The sequence below is a fragment of the Aulonocara stuartgranti genome (assembly GCF_965226115.1).
Source record: "Aulonocara stuartgranti genome assembly, chromosome: 23".
NCBI lineage: Eukaryota > Metazoa > Chordata > Actinopteri > Cichliformes > Cichlidae > Aulonocara > Aulonocara stuartgranti.
The window spans coordinates 25,216,452-25,234,956 of record NC_138958.1 but is presented as its reverse complement, the minus strand read 5'-3'; the positions used below and the strand labels follow the sequence as shown (position 1 = coordinate 25,234,956).

The 18,505-nt window shown below is 40.1% G+C and overlaps 1 protein-coding gene across 2 annotated transcripts in view; it reads left to right on the top strand.

The window, feature by feature from the left end:
• gpd2 (glycerol-3-phosphate dehydrogenase 2 (mitochondrial)) overlaps nt 1–17,684 on the top strand; it is a 35,992-nt gene extending 18,308 nt beyond the window's left edge. For both annotated transcript variants that reach the window (XM_082525021.1, XM_082525022.1), the window contains 10 exons: nt 594–738; nt 1,329–1,522; nt 1,901–2,035; nt 2,116–2,291; nt 6,433–6,564; nt 6,646–6,804; nt 10,787–10,899; nt 12,859–12,937; nt 13,026–13,124; nt 16,152–17,684. In XM_082525021.1, the coding sequence (XP_082381147.1) occupies nt 594–738; nt 1,329–1,522; nt 1,901–2,035; nt 2,116–2,291; nt 6,433–6,564; nt 6,646–6,804; nt 10,787–10,899; nt 12,859–12,937; nt 13,026–13,124; nt 16,152–16,277 (1,358 nt within the window). In that variant the 3' untranslated portion in view covers nt 16,278–17,684. The remainder of the gene's footprint in view (nt 1–593; nt 739–1,328; nt 1,523–1,900; nt 2,036–2,115; nt 2,292–6,432; nt 6,565–6,645; nt 6,805–10,786; nt 10,900–12,858; nt 12,938–13,025; nt 13,125–16,151) is intronic.
• Nucleotides 17,685–18,505: the final 821 nt, after the last annotated feature.

The following is an 18,505-nucleotide window of genomic DNA, read 5'->3' as shown; positions in this document are numbered from 1 at the left end:
ATTAAGAGGCGCTCAAACAAAGGAGAAAAGTGCAACAATTAGAGCCAAATATTTGTGCACTGCAGTCCACAGAGAAGTTAAAATATAAATAAAAAAGTCTCATCGTGTCCAGCTGTAGCGCTTCAGGTCATTAATAACAGTTATATTATAAACTACAAGCCTTACATTAGATTATTAATGAATAAGTTATTAGTAATACTTCAAAGCTGATAAAGGAAATTCCCATTATCTTGTTGCTGTTTTTCTTGTTTCTGCCTCTGATGTTTTCTGCAGCTATATCTACAGCTTCCTTTTATTTGAGTTATGTATTGTTCTTAATGACCATGAAGGCTTCTAAAAGGATTTTTTTTGGGTAAATGCATTGTTGTAAATGTAAGTAGAAATGAATGTGTATAGCAAATAATATATACACAGGCAGGACGGTGCTGCAGTGGTGTGAAATAAAAAAGGAAAAACTCAATTTAATTGTGATAAGAAGCTGCTGTTTGCATTAAGAAGCCAGTGAACGGTTCCTCCCACATTATTGTTTGCTTATTTTTTGTATTTGATGTCTCTCTTAATCGAATCTGTCAACGTCTCGCTCGTCTTCACAGGGCAGGAATTTGACGTGAGGGCCAAGTGTGTGATCAACGCCACCGGACCGTTCACAGACGCTCTGAGGAAGATGGACAACCAGGAGGCCTCGAACATCTGCCAGCCCAGTGCTGGAGTTCACATCGTCATCCCCGGATACTACAGGTCTGACATAATAATGCCAAAAACAACCAAAGCTGTTCCTGTTGTTTTCTTTTTCTCTTCCATTAACATGTATAGTAGTTCCTGTGTTTTCTCATTCCTGTGTGTAAATACTAAGCTAGCCAAACTATTATCTGACCTCCGCCTACATACATAGGACAATCTTCTCCGGTTAAGATACAGCCGAGTGGCAGAGTGGTTTTGTTGAAGTCGGAGGTTTTAAAGTTCAGCTAAGCTTATTGAGTGAAACCCGAGGGAGCGCGAGCCCTTTGAACAGAAATGCCAACCACCTAATTTTCTTCCTCCTGCTCACTTATTCTCATCTTCCTCCTGCTGCTATCTACCCCCCACCCACATACTCCCGTGCCTCCTCTACCTCTTCCATATCTGTGTTCATTTGTCTCCTGCTCAGGTTGGCCCTCATCTCCTCATTTTTAGTGCCACCATTCCTTCTTTTCCTCCTGTTTTCCTCAATTTTTTTGCGCCACTCTCCTTTTTTATTTCAATAAACCGCACAGACTCCTGCTACTTCTATTACGAGTGGTATATTTAATAATAAGAAATCCTCCTTTTTTCCCTTCTCCTTGGCACAGTCCTGACAACATGGGTCTCCTCGATCCAGCCACCAGCGATGGTCGTGTCATCTTCTTCCTGCCGTGGGAGAACATGACCATCGCCGGAACAACCGACACCCCCACTAGTGTGACAGCCCACCCAATCCCAGGGGAGGACGACATCAACTTCATCCTGAGGGAGGTCCGCAATTATCTCAGCCCTGATGTAGAAGGTACAGGAGCGCTTTGTGATGAACTTTTGAGTAGCCTGCTTTTTATTTTTTACCTGCTTCACATGGAGCCGCATGCTTATATGGTGACTGAATCTGCAGTTTTAAAGGTTTTTTTTAATTACTGACTCACAGGTTTGGGCATTCAGTGATGCATTGGGGAAAGGTAGGTAATCGTAATCTCATCTTTTTGGGTAGAGCAGCGAGTTTCTAGTCAGAAAGATTGCTCTTAAGGGTCTTAAATCAAATCTTGCTGTGCTTGGAGTCCCTCAGGGATTCATTCTTGGCCCACAGTTGAATATAGAGTTGTTAGCTCTATATTCTCCTCTTTGGCTCCTTCTTTAATAAACATGACATGGTGTGACATTTTTGTGTCTGCAGTGCGTCGAGGAGACGTGTTGGCAGCGTGGAGCGGCATACGTCCCCTAGTGACGGACCCCAGCTCCAAAGACACCCAGTCCATCTGCAGGAACCACATCGTCAGCATCAGTGACAGCGGACTGGTCACAATCGCTGGTGAGCTGGCCTTCATCTGTTTGATTATCTTCAATGAGAGGTACCTGTGATGGATTTTAAAACACAGCTTTGGTGTTCAGGTGGGAAATGGACCACCTACAGATCTATGGCTGAAGAGACCCTGGACGCAACAATTAAGGCCCACCGCCTCTCAGCTGACTCCTGCAAGACTGTTGGTCTGATGCTGGAGGGAGCCAAGGGGTGGACGCCGACCCTTTACATCCGCCTGGTGCAGGACTACGGCCTGGAGAAAGAGGTCAGATGTTACGTTACTGCAGCTGGTCATTAAAGCCTAATACTGTACTGTTTACTATTAAAGCTCAGCAGGTTTTTAAGCACAGCTGCTGATCGATGGCTCTTTTCCTTTCATTTCCTCTGCTTCTGCTTTCCTTCTGTTACCGAGTCGCTTCCAGCAGCCTAAAGCAGTCCTACTCGGCAGGTTTGATACTTTATACATGTTAGCCTTAATTTCTCAAACAGTGGCCTTTTCTTACATTAACCCCAAAGCATACTAGGCCTTTATTTAAAGTTTCCTTCTCTTGTACATTTTATCAGACTTGCCAAAGAAGTGTGTCGTTGTGGACCGGAGAGTTGAGTTTCTTATGATTTTATGCTTTATGTGCAGTTTTGTTTCTTCTTTTAGAAAACTTATGATCCAAGCTGCAAAAAACTGATAAATAAGCCCCATAATTTACCACCACATCTTCAAATCTCTTCTTATGCTACATCTGTTTATTGTGAATTACCCAACAGTGGGACTAATATAGACCATCTTATCTTATCTTAGCTTGCATTTGAGCATCAGTCTAAACCTTGAAAATGTTAAATTGATATATAGGTGTCTTTTGTCCTTTACAATTATAGCTGGTTCATCGATGAAGCTCTACTTCTGATTGTTGTCAAAATGCAACACTCTCTGATGTTTTCATATTAACAGCTTTCATTTAAAAGGCTGAAAGACTTTTATCTGAAAAGTTTGGTAAAATGGCAAAGTCAAACTTGTGAAGCTGTACTGGTAGAAGAGGAAGAACTAGAGGTCAGGGAAACATTCACCAGTTCCTTTTTCCCGCCTTCGATTGTCTAATTAGTGAGCTCATGTGTACTGTAGCCTCAGTTTCCTGTTTGTAGTTGACAGACGTGTCACCCGTTCTGCTGCTGATGAGACGCATCAGCATCAGCAGCAGAAGACCACACTCCTCTGCATAGCTTGGTTGTAACAAGTGGTTATTTGTGTTACTGTTGTCTTCCTATCAGCTCGAAGCGGGCTGAGCATTCTCCTCTGACCTCTAGCATCGTTTTCACCCAGATTAGTGAAGCTCACAGACTATTTTCTCTTTTTCAGATTGTTCTAGAACTCTAGAGATGGTCGTGTGGGGAAACTCCCAGCATATCAGCAGCTTCTGAAATACACAGTCCATCAACCCTGCATTGTTTAAAGTTGCTTAAATCACCGTCTTCTTCCTCTTTCTGATGCTTTTTGAACGTAGCTCATCATCTTGATAATGTCCAGATTCCTAAATACACTCAGTTGCCTCCATGTAATTGGCAGACTGGATGTTTGTGTTAATGAGCAGTTAAAAAAGTATACCTAATGAAGTGGCTGGTGAGTGTACAAATAAGTGTCTGACTTTAATGTGAAAGTCTGGATCTCTCTGCCACTGAGATAAATGACGGTTTATATTTAAAGCCACATCTTCCAGGTTTGTTTTCAGACCAATCAATGAGATTACTGCTTCATTAAGAAAAGTTTGGGAGTGCGTAGCTACTGTACACACTGGCTGACACAGCCGTGTACAAACCGAGCTGTAACCGCAGCTCTCGCAGACACATTCGGTGTCTTCTCCACCAGATGCTGACATTAAAGCTGCTGCTGTAACAAAGCTGACATTTCCACTACACAAAAGACTGGACACGCGTTAGAACGCACTGTGTGCTGTCCAATTTACCAGTGGCATTAAGGAAAGGCACATCGACTCACATCAGCTTTGCAGCGTCTTTCTGATAATTAGCCTGCTCGTTTTCATTAAGCGCAGTAGAACATAGTTTCATAAGGAAAAAGGAGTCCTGCGCTGAGTGCCTGCAGTAAACGTACTCCTCATTAGGGGCCTCAGCTCTGGTTGTTCTGGTTGTTCTCTGAAATATTCCTAAAAGGTCACTGTTGGTATTTGGACAGCGTTTGCCCTTTCACACGATCAGCAGGCCAACGATCTGAATAGCAAATAACCTGTTGTGTTCTGTAAACATGTGACACCTCATTGACAAAGCGGCGTTATCGTTTGTCGTTTAACTCAGAAGAGGTGAAATCGATCATCTGAATACCAGCAGCTGCAAGTTTACATAATTTAAACTGTAGTGAAAGGACTTAAACATGCGTTTAAAAGCAGAAGCTTTTTATTGTTTAACTCTTTAATTGTGTGTAACGTCTGTTAAAATCAGTCTTCAGTTTAAAAGTGGAATATTTGATTGATGGACAGTGCTGAGTCTGTTAATATCAGGGTGTTTTTCTAATTTTGTATTAAAACTATGTTTTTTGGGCTGTTGGTTAAACACAACAGACAATTTAACAGTTAATCTAACAGTTATTTTCTGACCTTTTTTAAAAACATGCTGTTAAAGAGGACAGAAAACTAAATAATTCTAAATAAATTAATCAATAAATTAAGTAAATACAAACATTTATTCGGGGAGGGAATTGAAAAATAATTTCTATACATACTATTCAAATTTTAATTAAGGCTACAGCTGTTTTTCTACATTTGATATTTTTAATTTTTATTCTACATTTTCTATATTTTTTTGTATTTCACAATTCATGTATTTATGTATTTATGCTCAGTTTTACTACAGTTATTTAGTTTAGTTTTAGTTTACAACATTAATTTATAGATAAATTTAATGTATTTAATCTATATAATGTATTTATTTAGTGTATTCACTCAGTTTTTATATTATGTTTTTAGTTCTGCAAATCAATTTCCATAGTTTTACATTAATCTAATTAATTCTCTATTTTGCATCATATATACTTCAACATTTACTTAATGATTTATTTATTTTTACATTTATCTTCATTTATACTCGGTCATTATTTGAAAGTTATTTAGGTAGTAGATATTAATTAATTAATTGTTCTGTTTTTGCATTTGTATATTATTTCTCCACATGAATTTATGTAGCTATCTAATTATTTCTGTATTTTAACTTGGATTTATTTCTCTGTCTACATTCAAACATTCATTTTGTACATTTATTTTTAAATGTATCTATTTACTTATTCAGACTTGTGCCATTATTGCTCATTATTTCACTGGCAGCTGGGAAAAACTAACCAAGAGCAAATAGATTTTCAGAATAATGGACTTACATGTTGTAGGAGGGATAACAGGAATTATACATTCACACACTTATTATACACACACTGAATTCAGCTTATTTGGAAAAACCCAAATAAGCTGGCGTCACACCTGTAATTCTTAAGTTGGAGTAGGATGTTCAACATCTTTCTCTATAGAAATATTTTAGCACAGCCCCCCCCCCCCTATTATTTAACCGTTATAGCAATATGCCATTAACAGTGGAGGGAAACAGCGGGAGTAGCCATGTGAAAGTATGATATACTGTCAAACTCTGTTTACAAATGTATTAACTCATTCACTGCCATTGACGTCTATAGCCGTCAATTGCAGCCAATGGCTGGCAGTGAATGAGTTAATCAGTCAGTATAAGAGGTGTCGGTCTTTTTTTCCTCATGTAGGAAATGACTTGTAATATTTCTACTGATGCTGCTTATGTATTTCTCAGATCAGCTAATGACTTTATATAAAAGCTCCTATGACAAGGATGGTAAAAACGTTTAGATATAAAAAGCAGTTTAGTGTAAATGATATATTTAGGAAAATCAAATTATAGACCATGATGAGACTTTGTTCTAGCAGATGTAAGAAAAAAACAAAACAAAACAAAAAAAAAGTTCCTAATGAGTGAATAATGTATTCATTTTAATAAAAGTTTTATCAGTGAATAACAGGTGGGTCACATGTTTCGATGTAACTAAACAGTCAATAAACTTCTAATAAGTGCTTCTGATTATCCAATAATTTAATACTGTTATTAACACAGTTTAAATTGTGTGTTTGTGGGTTGACTACACAAATTCAGGCAGTCTTTTTGCTTTAGTTTCACCTTACTGTTTATGCATGTCCCTGTAATTTATGACCTTTGATAATTGTTTGAGTATTTGAGTAATGGTGTTTTATCACAGTCCTGGTGATTTTGCTTTGGTATAAATTCCTAAACATGTTTTCAGGGCAGAAAACCTCTGATTAGCATTATTATTAACATAAATTAATATAAAATCTATGTATTTAAGTAAGTATTTATATCTTTCTCTGGCACAGGTCGCTCAACACCTGGCCTCCACGTATGGGGGAAGGGCATTCGACGTTGCCAAAATGGCTCAGGTCACCGGGCAGAGATGGCCGATCGTCGGGAAAAGATTGGTGTCTGAATTCCCGTACATCGAGAGCGAGGTAAAGTGGGACTGTTGTGTAAACGGTTAAAGTTCCAGCTGTGTGTCTGAAGAGTGTCTGAGAGCTTCTCGTCTTTTTCAGGTGCTATATGCGATTAAGGAGTACGCCTGCACCGCCATCGATGTCATCGCCCGGCGAACTCGCCTGGGCTTCCTGAATGTGCAGGCGGCTGATGAGGCGCTCCCACGTATCGTCCAGATCATGGGCAAAGAACTGGACTGGAGTCAGGAGAAGAGGACGGTACGGCTTTATAACACTTGATGTTTTTAACCCTTTAACATTCACCAGGTCACCGTTTGGTATGGTTAGATTTACAGAATCTCTGTTGTCCACATAGAGAGGCTTATTAAAAAAATATGCACGGCAATATGTCTGTGAAGGTTCTCAGTCCTCCAGGTCATCGTAGTCAAAGGAGCTTGCAAAGAAAAGCGTCTGGACTTCTTTAAGTTGCTTGAAGACGTTTCACCTCTCATCCGAGAAGCTTCTTGGATGAGAATGTCTTCACAGACATAAATAAAAGGAAATATAAGGCCCACATCTACTACTGAAAGTGTGCTTATGGTTAAAACATAACCTAACTCTATTTCTAAAACTGTCACCAGCATCCTGAGGTGCATGTCTGCAGGTTAAAAGGATGTGCACTGATGGGATTACACTTGTTTTATTCCCCTGGCTTCTGCATAAAGCTTTAATCCCTGGTGGGTTTCTCAAGTCGGGGCAGGGATTCGTTTTTGATCAGAGTACAATGGAAATGTCCACACCCTTTGCTCTTTCATAGAGGAGGCTCTGTGCATGCATGAAAGTTGAGCTATTTTAGGCCTTTATTGTTAACCAGCAGAAGTAGTGGGAGAATAGCTCATAAACAAGTCGGTTAATCATGCACCAAACAATCTGGTTTCTGGTTTTCCTTGTGTAAAAGCTTTCAGTTACATTGTTGTGAAAAAGTGTCTGCTTTCTTCATGGTTTTTTGTTTGTTTGTGTTTTTTTGCATATTTGTCACACTGAAATGTTTCAGATCATCAAACAAAATTTAATGTTAGGCAAAGATAACCAGAGTAAATACAAAAATGCAGTTTTTAAATGAAGATTTCATTTATTAAGGGAGAAACCCTATCCAAACTCACCTGGGCCTGTGTGAAGAAGTACATCATGAATTAACTGTATTAACCACATTTTTTGGGACCCTGACTTCAGTTTCTTCAGCTACACTAAGGCCTGATTACTGCCAGACGTGTTGAATCAAGAAATCACTTAAATAGAAAATGTGTGACAAAGTGAAGCTAAAAGATCTCAAACACCAACACAGCACATCACGATCTAAAGGAGCAGCTGAGAAACAAAGTCAGTGACATCTATCAGTCTGGAAAAGGTTACAAAGCCATTTCTGAGGCTCAGGAACTTCAGTGAACCACAGTGAGAGACATTATCCACAATTGAAGGAAACTTGGAACAGTGGTGAAGCTTCCCAGGAGTGACCAGCCAACCAAAATTACTCCAAGAGCTTCGATGACTCATCCAAGAGGCCGCAAAAGAACATCTAACTCACTTGTCTCAGTTAAGGTCAGAGTTCATGATTCAACAATAAGAAAGAGACTGGGCAAAAACGGCGTCCATGGGAGAGTTCAAGGAGAAAACCACTGCTGACCAAAAAGATCACAAATGCTCGTCTCACATTTACCAAAAACATCTTGATGATCCCTTTTTTTAATTACAGTTTTTCATGGAATAAATGTAAAAGCTGCAGTTTGTATTTACTCAGACTTACTAACTTCTAGTATTAAATTTGTTTGATTTGATTGATCAAGAAGGTGGAAGATACTTTTTCACAGTACTGCAGCTCCAATGATCAGTTTTCCCAAAAAAAAAAAAACCTGTAACATCACCCCAAAATTTGTTATTGGTAATTCTTTGTCTGTGATTGAGAGATTTTAATCAGCGTAGTCCAGGGCCCTATTTCAGGAAGCCGGTTTAGAAAACTCAGAGTGAAAAACGATACTCAGGGTTGAGTAACCCCGAACTGTCCAACTCGGAATATTCGGTTTCAGAAAGGCTGATAACAATTAGTTCAGTCAACGCGGAGTTGCTTTAACCCCAAATTAAGCGCGCGCACGAGGATACATAAAGCCCTGATTAGTGGAGCACAGATTAAGCGAGTCACCATGGAGACGGAGGGAAAGAAGGCGCGGTCAATGTATTTTACAGCGCTTGAGGCCGAAATTCTGATGGCAGCATATGCCGATAACATGCAAATTTTGCAGAAAAAAAGTAACACAGCCTCAGCTGCAAAAGAAAGGGAGCATGCATGGCAAAAAATAGCCGACAGAGTCAATGCGTGAGTGTTAATTTAAACATTGATCGAGGGATTTCCACCCATTTAACACGTTATTTATTATATTTCATTTTTTATTTTATACATTTTATTTTGTGATGTGACGTGTGCGCAGGTGCAACCCAACAGGCCCCAAACGTTCCTGGCAGCAAGTAAAAATGAAATATAAAAATATAGTCCAAACAGGTAAGGTGTAATTGTATTATGAGCCATAGTGCTTGGTCTGTTTGTCCGATGTAAATCAATTGCAGTTAGAGGCTACATTAATTTCCCCTCTGTAAGCACTTATTGAAATTATCTGAGCACATTACAAGTACATATTTGCTTACTCTGTATGCTCAAATGTGGCCCGTTATAGCCAACAGAAAAAAAGCGGAGGCCCGAAAAACAGGTGGAGGTCCTCCACCACCACCACTCACAGAGGCTGAGCAGTTGGCTTCCACATTTGTGATAATGTTGGCAGCATCACATATGATCTTCACAGTGCAGAGAACACAAATTAGCATCCATTACTATAATGAAATAATTTGTTAGTTTGAAATGCTACAGGGAACTATGTACCTGTGCATTAATGCTGTGGAAAGACTTCCTGTTCACATAGTCTCCTTCATTTACTGAAGGAGCAATGATTGGAATGTGAGTGCCATCTATACAGCCAATCACGCCTGGGAACCGTGAGAATAAATGTAAAATTTAAGTAGTAGTTCAAATATCACCACATCATGAATTAAGTTTTGTTCATCCTGATACCTGCAATTTTGTGGCATCCCTCTTTGATAAATCTTGTGGGTCTGTGACCGGGGAACACCACAGACGAGTGCAGGAGACGTTTCAGTGCAACTGTAACATTCCTGACTGCCCGACAGACGGTAGCCTTGGAAACGTGCTCAGCGTAACCAATATTATACAGAAAGCTCCCGTTTGCAAAAAACCGAAGTGCGATACAAATAATATGTACAGGACTGAGAGGATGTCCGCGATGTGTCACATGAGCAATATTAGGCCTGAGGATGTTATTCAAATAAATTATAGATTGTGCTGAAAAACGGTAACGTTCGCACAGACAATCATCAGGAAATGATAAAATGTCCGAACGCACTCTAATCACTCTCTCCCGGTGGAGAGCTCTGCGGAGAATTTGGGCTTCAACATCTACTGGCTCTTCAAGGAAGGAGCACGCCATGTCTGACACTTCCTACAGTCAGGTTTCCGACAAAGAGGCGGAGAAAGTCAGGGTTAGTTGAAGTAAACCTGCTAGGGGGCAGGTTAGCTTCACGGAGTGTGTCGTCATAGTAACTCACTCAGAATTAATCTAAACTCGCTTTGTGAAACCGAAAAACCAGAGTTTTCGTTAACTCAGGGTATACTTACTCAGAGTTTGCACTAAACCGGCTTCCTGAAATAGGGCCCTGGAGTTAGAAAACACAGATTAGAGAGTCTCACTTGTAGGATGGGTGGAAGTTGTGCAGCCATAATAAATAATTTCTCCTCACTGTCACTGTCATGTGACAGCGACAGACTTTCTTTAGATTTGATGTGGTGGTCAGACACAAAGAGACTTTTGAAGATGTTATTTTGAGTTTTGGAAAACCAGATGTTTTCCAGTGTTTTGAGGTTTGTTTAGAGCTAAAAGATCTGATGAATCAGGTAAACTAACATCGAGCTGTGCATTTTGAGACAGCAGCTTGTATGAGTGACATGTAGCAAGCTGGAGAAAAAGAAACATTTTAGCCGTTGACACACATTGTAGTGACCTCATTAGACATTAGATGCCTCATTTAATGTTATAACCTGAGTTACAGAGGGTGTATGTGTGAATCTGTTTGTTCTGATTAAGGAGAAAATGACTCTGCTGATTAGTGTGGGCTCACTTTTTTTTTTCTTTAAATCCAGGAGGAACTTGAGGCAGCGAGGAAGTTCCTGTACCATGAGATGGGCTACAGGTCTCGCTCTGAGCAAATAACCAAGACGTCTGAGATTAACCTGGACAACCATGAAGTAGCCAGGTAGTGCTTTTGAAAACGTCAGATAGTTCATTTAAGTTTCCTGATTGATTTATGCATTTTTTTTTCTTTCTTAATCATGTTCCATATCAGTTATAGACTACTCAAAAAATTAAAGGGACACTTTAATGAGAGTATACCATCCAGTCAGTTAAATCTCTGGGATGTTGTTCTGGTCATTTAAGTGTCAGAGGGGCTTGTTAATGAGTTTCAGTTGCTTTGGTGTTAATGAAATGAACAACAAGTCCAGTAGACGTGTGACAATGAGACAAACCCCAACAAAGGAATGATTTGCAGCTGGAGGGGACACATTTTTCCCTCTTCACTTTTTCTGTTTTTTACTAGTTTTGCATTTGGCTAGTCTCTGTGTCACTACTGCTAGCATGAGACGATACCTGACCCTACAGAGGTTGCACAGGTAGTCCAACTCCTCCAGGATGGCACATCAATACGTGCCATTGTCAGAAGGTTTGTTGTGTCTCAGGAACACACAGGCAGTTACTGTAGGGGAGCTGGACAGGGCCATAGAAGGTCCTTAATCCATCAGCAGGACCGATATCTGCTCCTTTACGCTAGGAGGAACAGGATGAGCACTGTGAGAGCTACAAAATGACTTCCATTAGGTCACTAGTTTAAATGTTGCTGACCAAACAATCACAAACAGACTACATGAGGGTGACCTGAGGGCCTGCTGTCCTCTGGTGGGCTCAGTGCTCACTGCCTGGCACTGTGGAGACTGATTGGCATTTGCCAAGGAATACCAGAATTGGCAGGTCCACCACAGGCACCCTGAGCTTTTCACAGACGAGAGCAGGTTCACCCTGAACTCGTGACAGATGTGAAAGTGTCTGGAAAAGCCGTGGAGAAGGTTGTGCTGTCTGTAGCATCGTTTAGCATGACCGGTTTGGTGATTGGTGATTGGTCAGGGGAGACATGTCCATGGAGGGGCACACAGACTCTGTGGTTCTTACTGTGGGGCACAGAGCAAATTTCAACTACAGGATTTCCTGCAAGTATTTAAATAATCTTAAAATATTATTTTTATAGTAATTTATGACCCTGATCATATTTAAGTTCGCTCTCATATTTTTACTATAAGGGGAATATTTCTCCCCACTGTAACTTTGGTCAGTCTGTCTCTACAACTCCTCACATTTTTTTGTTCGACTTGCTGGCTCTGATTATTACACAGCTAATAGACCCAGAACCAGATTCAGAGATTCTGGAGCAGACATTCAGGCTCTGGAAAAACTTGCTGCTTTCAGGGATAAAGGACCATGTTTGTGGCTCAGTTACCCAAATACTGTCTCTGGTACTGATCTCTGGTTGGATGAAGAGTTGGCAACAGTTTCAGGCAATGCCCTTTTAAACTCTTTGAAGGATCTGGTAGAGCTGTGATACCAAAACTCCTCTATTTTTAAAAGTAATATGAAAACATCTTAGATTACCTGTCATAGATATATGACAGGTAATGATGACCAAGTATAAATAAAAAAGTATAAGTAGGTCATAAATGGTGGGTGAGGTGGTGGGTGAAAGGAGGAAAGTCAGGCCTTTTTTTATCCCGTTTGGGGAAAATACTTATTTATTTCAGTGCAGATGGTAGTAGTTACAACTTACTAACTGTTGCTGTTGCACCTCAAAGGCATTTCCAAACCAGCGAGTAATTAGAAGGTCAACACGCTTTTGAGGAAAGCATAACAGCCTCTAACAGCCACTGCTCGCTAGGGAAAAATGTTTATTCCCAAACACCAACCAGGGAACGAAAGCTAGAATTTAAGTAGTGGTTACTGGAGGCCATGTGGGTTTTTTGGGTCGTGGTTCCAGTGTTGGTCCTGGGCCAATGCTGGTTATGGTGTTGTATGCGCAACATCAACATGACGGTATTTGATCCACTGCTGTTGTTGTTGTCTGTTAATATCGCTGCTGTAAATCGGCTGTTACTGCTCGTGTGTCTGACAGGTACAAGAAGCGTTTCCATAAGTTTGACAAAGAGAGCAAAGGATTCATCACCACTGTTGACGTCCAGCGAGTTTTACAGGTGAGTTTTTTTCTCTCAGTCTTCACATATTTGTTACCCACAGCTGCATGTCATTGATCCCGAGTGCTGTGTTTCTCCTTCCCTGCAGAGCATCAATGTGCACATTGATGAAAACGCGCTCCATGAAATCCTTAATGAGGTGGACCTCAACAAGAACGGACAAGTCGAAATTGATGAATTCCTGCAGGTAGGCACTAAGTACAGAGATGATCAGCAGCGCTTAATTTTAAGTGCCTTCTTTAGCATCTGTAAGCACAAGACAGACATCAGTTATCTGTGATCTGTTAATGGAGCAGCTGTGCACAATAAATGCTTAAACTAGCTTTGAGCTACGTGCTCTGAGTGGCCACTTTGTTAGGTACAGCTGTCCAATCAGCCAATCACCTTTTAACAACTCAAAGGATTTGGGCATATAGACGTGCTTCATGCCTAAATGCATGCAAGGTATGCTCTTCTGCATACCTTGGTTGCAGTCAAGGTATGCAGAAGAGCAACTCCGAATGGACAGCATGTCACTTCATTATATTAGCCAGTTATCAGATTTCAGTCCAGCAGAGCAGCTTTAGGATGCGGTGTAATGGAAGATTCTCATTTGCAAATCTGCAGTAACTGTGTGGTGCTATTATGTCAACAAGGACTAAAATCTCGGAGGAATGTTTCCAGCAACTTCTTGAATCTGCACCATGAAGAATGAAGCCAAAAGCGAGTTCGACCCAGTACTAGCAAGGTGTACCTAATGGAATGGCGGGTGATGTTACATAGAAACACGTCTTAAAGGTTTAGTTACAGCTTACAAATCCAAAATGCGGTGGTGGACTGGATTATTATTATTTTTTTCTAGATTTTAGCAGGCAGTGAATAAAAAAAGTGTCTGGCTGTAATAATGCAAATTTATTTGTTTTCATTTGCAAAAATAAAAAATGCAGATTCATGGAAAAACTGAAAAATATTTGGATCGCAGATTTCAGCTACATGATTTCCTGCATGTAGCTGAACATTTAAATAATCTTTAAACAATCTTAAAATATTATTGTATTTATATTTTAAACCTTTACAGGAAAATCAAAAATACCAGAACAAATTTTAAAAAAAGGCAAATAAGAATGATTTTCTTTATGCGCACATGCACAGTATGCAGTGTGGTGTGTGTCTTATAAGAGGGAGCATTAATGCCCAACACCTCTGTGAGTGTGCCTGCCCTTCTCAAACCAGCAGAGCAAACATGACTGAGGACGCAAAGGCTGGATAATGGAAGCCCTCAGGAGCGTGATCTGTCACACACGGATTCAGCCTTTTTCTTTTTTGTTTTTTTTTTGTGGGAAATTGAGCCTGGAATTAACATGAATTCAGCCTGTAAGTGTACAAATCCAGTTTTTCTAATAGTAAGGTCACCAAAAGTCAAAGGTTCAGTTCCTCCTCTCTTGCCTGTCATTTTCAGTATTTTTACCCTGATAAAAGCAGCATATTCCTCCTCATACATGCAGGAGAGCTGGAACTTAAATTATCCTGTCGTTAAGAGAGAGAGAGAGAGAAAAAAAGAAAGACCTGTGTCCACCTGACAGGTGAGTAAACTTCCGCTGCTGCAAGCCGAGAGTGTGAAGTCTAAAGCAGCGGCAGGTCAGGCCGAATGAAGGTAATTAGAGAGGAGAGGCTCTGTCAGCGACTCGTGTAATGAGGCCTGAGGAGTGTCCGGGGAGCCCACACGTCCGTCTGTCGCTAAATTACTTTCTCACTCGAGTCCAGAGAAGAGCCATTACAGAGGACTACCTTTGTTAGCGACCTATCTCTGCTGCAAGCGAGCCGATGTTCGGACAATAGAGAAGCTAAAAGTGAAAAGAGCTTCTGTCTCCTTTGTGATGACATCTGTATCTGTGCGTTTGTTTCTGCTCGCCTGATTCGCCATGTGAACAACAAACACAAAGTAGTGTGGAGGATATTGATCTTTTAACCCTCACACAAAACCTAACCCAGTTCTCCGGTTAACGAAAATTATGGCTGGAGGTGGGAAATGAACTAAAAAGGTCCAAGAAGTGTTAAAGCTGAGCCAGGTGACTTTATCTGTGGTGGATAAGGAACAGGAGCAGCAGCCGTGTGTTCTTCTGCTGCTGTAGAGATGCTCTTCTGCGTACTTTGGTTCTAACAAATGCTTATCTGAGTTAATGTTGCCTTCCTGCCAGCTCCCAGCAGTCCAGTCATTCTCCTCTGACCTCAGGGTTCAACAAGGTGTTTTCACCTAGAGAGCTGCTGCTCACTGGATGTTTTCTCTTTTTCACAGCAATTCTCTATAAAAAACAAACAAACTAGAACTGCGTGAGTTGGAAATCCCAGCAGATCAGCAGCTTCTGAAATACCAATAACCATGCCACATTTAAAGTTACTTAAATCCTCTTTTTTTTCTCAATTCTGTTGCACAGTTTGAAGTTCAGGAGGCCACCTTGACAATGTTTACATGCCTAAATGCACAGAGTTAGTGCCATGTGATCGGGTGATTAGATATCCACTGTCCATATGTACATAGCGCTGCAGAACTGTACCCCCCCAGCATGTTTACACTGAGTAGGAGATGCTCTGTATCTCATTGTACAACTGTATAGTGACAATAAAGGCATTATATTCTATTCTACTCTATATATTTTGTTAATGAGCAGTTAAACAGGTTTACCTAATGAAGTTTTCATAGATAAAGCTGCTTAGCAGTACATGAAGTCCTTAAAATAAGGGCGTCTTTGACCTGAACCAATTTAATAGAATTAATATAAGGAGTTTAAATATTTGTGTTTCGTGTCTAAATTTTTAGAAAAGAAAAAACAGTGACAGCACTTTCTTAGCGCGTCATCTTAACTATTAAAACATTGCTTTGCACTCGATTTGTTGACACTAAGATTGAGAAGAATATATAATCATGTCAGAGAACATTAAAATCGCTGCTTGTTTCCTGCCGTTGGAGAAGATTACATGACCTCATTTTCACATTAAAACAGTCGCACCTTGCTCAGCTTTAACACATGAAAACTAAAAATGGTTTCATCGTCTGCCTCTCAAACTCAGGGATGTGAGCTCTAAAGCCTTTCACTGCCAGGCAGGCGGTTTCCTCCTCGTTCTGCAGATAATTATTTCTGCCCGAGGAAAGCGGCCCGCCTCGCTTTGACAGGTTAACCTTTCCCGCCGTTGTCCTACACGCCACGTACTCTGTTCTCTCCTGTTCCCTCCGCAGCTGATGAGCGCCGTGAAGAAGGGACACGTGTCGGACAGCCGCCTGGCCATTCTGATGAAAACTGCAGAGGAGACTCTGGATCAGAGGGAACCGGTGTCGGTGGACCGAAGCGGGGGCGGAGTCTGAGTTGGATGCCAAAACAAAAAACCAAAAAAAACCCCAACCTTTAAAGGTGGTGATGACACACAAAAAAAGATGCAAATGGAGCTATTTGAATGACAATATTGCAATCAAGCATGCAGCCGGATGAATTTGGACAAATCAAGCACTCCTGTGTGTTTTGGGTGAAACGGTATCTAATGATTGAGGCTGAGATGTGTCTGTTTATTTCATCTGTTATGTCCAAAGTCTTAACATCTGGTGCCTCAGACCACACACACAACATTTTATACTGTCTTTTTACGCAGCACTTTTAATACTTTGACGTTCTCTTTGTCCAGCACTCCTTGATTGACGCTGATTATTGTGTAAATACCATCTTCAGGTGGCTTTGCATCACGCAACACAATTTACAGATAAATGTGAAGTTTCCTAGAAAAAGAAGGAAAAAAAAAAAGCAATTTGGTTCCAAGTATTGAAAAAAAGAGCACTTCATTTACGTTTCTCAAAAATAATCACCCTTTTATTAAGTGAAAAAAGGTTTTAGCAGCTGCTTGAGGAAGATGCTTTCACCTTTTCAGGACGCCCGTTCTAGCTGTTGTTTAGTCACCGTACGTTAGCTGTATCAGTCTACTCGTATATGACTAAATGGTTGACAGGATGCAGGCAGCAGAATTAAAAAGAAAAGAGAACTTGAATGTGCCACTTCAGCCAGAAGAGGCGAATATGCGAGGCTGAAGATGAAGAAAGCGGGTATTTGGTAATTGTAGTGGCAATTTAAACCAGTTTTGCTACCGAGGCGCTGCCAGAGACGTTTAATTGGTGAGGTCTTGATTGTCCGTTTCTAAAGTTATAGTTCCGCTGGGGCAAAATGTCCGCATGAATCAAATACAATCAAACAACATCCATTTGTGTATCCAATATATATCCATTAAATGTAGAGCGGGAAGAATCGATACATTGTCGTATCACAGCATTTTGTATGCTGATGTTGTATCGATACAGGGAGACCAAACATCTGTACTTTATTAGAAAATTAAACTACAACCAATATGTGATTTTCATTTATTTTAACAGTTAATATATTACGAGAAAAACAGACTGATAGCAAATTGACTCTGTCTTACAGAAATATTTATAGCAGATTTTAATGACAACTGTATCTTATTGTTCAAAGCATACTGAGATTGACAGATACTGAGGACATAATTAGTGATAGTTTGTCACTGCTGTAATTAATTTAGTTTTATTTATTAGTTTTCATTTAATTTTAAATAGCGCAAAATCACAAGGACGGTATCTTATACAGTAAACACTCTATAATCCATCTAATAATCCAGTCACCAATCAAACGACCCCCTATGAGTAAGCACTTGGTGACAGTGGAAAGGAAAAAAAAATATAGTGTTTAAATGGAGCCGCTCGTTTTTATTTTATTTAGCAACAAATTTCCTTTTTAAAAAAAATAATTTTTCTTCAAGGAAACTTCCTGGTAGGAAGTGTTGGACCTTTAGACAAAACCTCAGTGATAGTTTCTGCGTGTCCTCTCTGATCTGTTAAAAGCACAAGTCAGGTGACGCTCAGCATATTTAAAGTATTTCTTCAGCCAGGTTTTTGTTTTTTTTCCTCTCAGATGAGTTATTTTTAGGCTCATCTGGGATCTGCTGTGTTTTCCATCTATTGCACTACTGAGGTTTACATGACGAGGTTTCCATCTTCAGCGCAACTGTTTGAGGACGCTGTCACTCTGATCTCCTCGTGTATATTTTTTATAATTATTTATTCTTTTTTTTATCCGTGTCATTCTGCTCTTTGCTCTTATAAAAACAGGATTTCAAAGGAACTATGAGTTATTTTTACTGGCTATAAGGTTGAAGTTTGTTTTGTTTCTGTGCTTGAGGTCGACAGCAAAGACCTGAATTAACGCTGTATTAACGCACATCCACCAAACTGTTGTGTAATCCTGCATGCAAGCTGATGATTTTTTAATCATGTATCTGACGGAAATGAGATGTTTTTAAGTGTGGCATGCTTCGTGTGCAGACTTTGTCTGAGTGCAGTTGAAAGACAGTTCACTGTATGAATGTATGATGTGCCTTGTTCTGCCTATAACATGACACTCAGTCTTCTTTTTCACAAAGCTACATGAGTTAAACATTAACAGGAAAACATGTTGAGAATGTAAAGACATTTATAAAACATTTATTACGTGAAAAAGTCGATTGTATGCCTGGTTTGTTCGAAATAGAGACTTA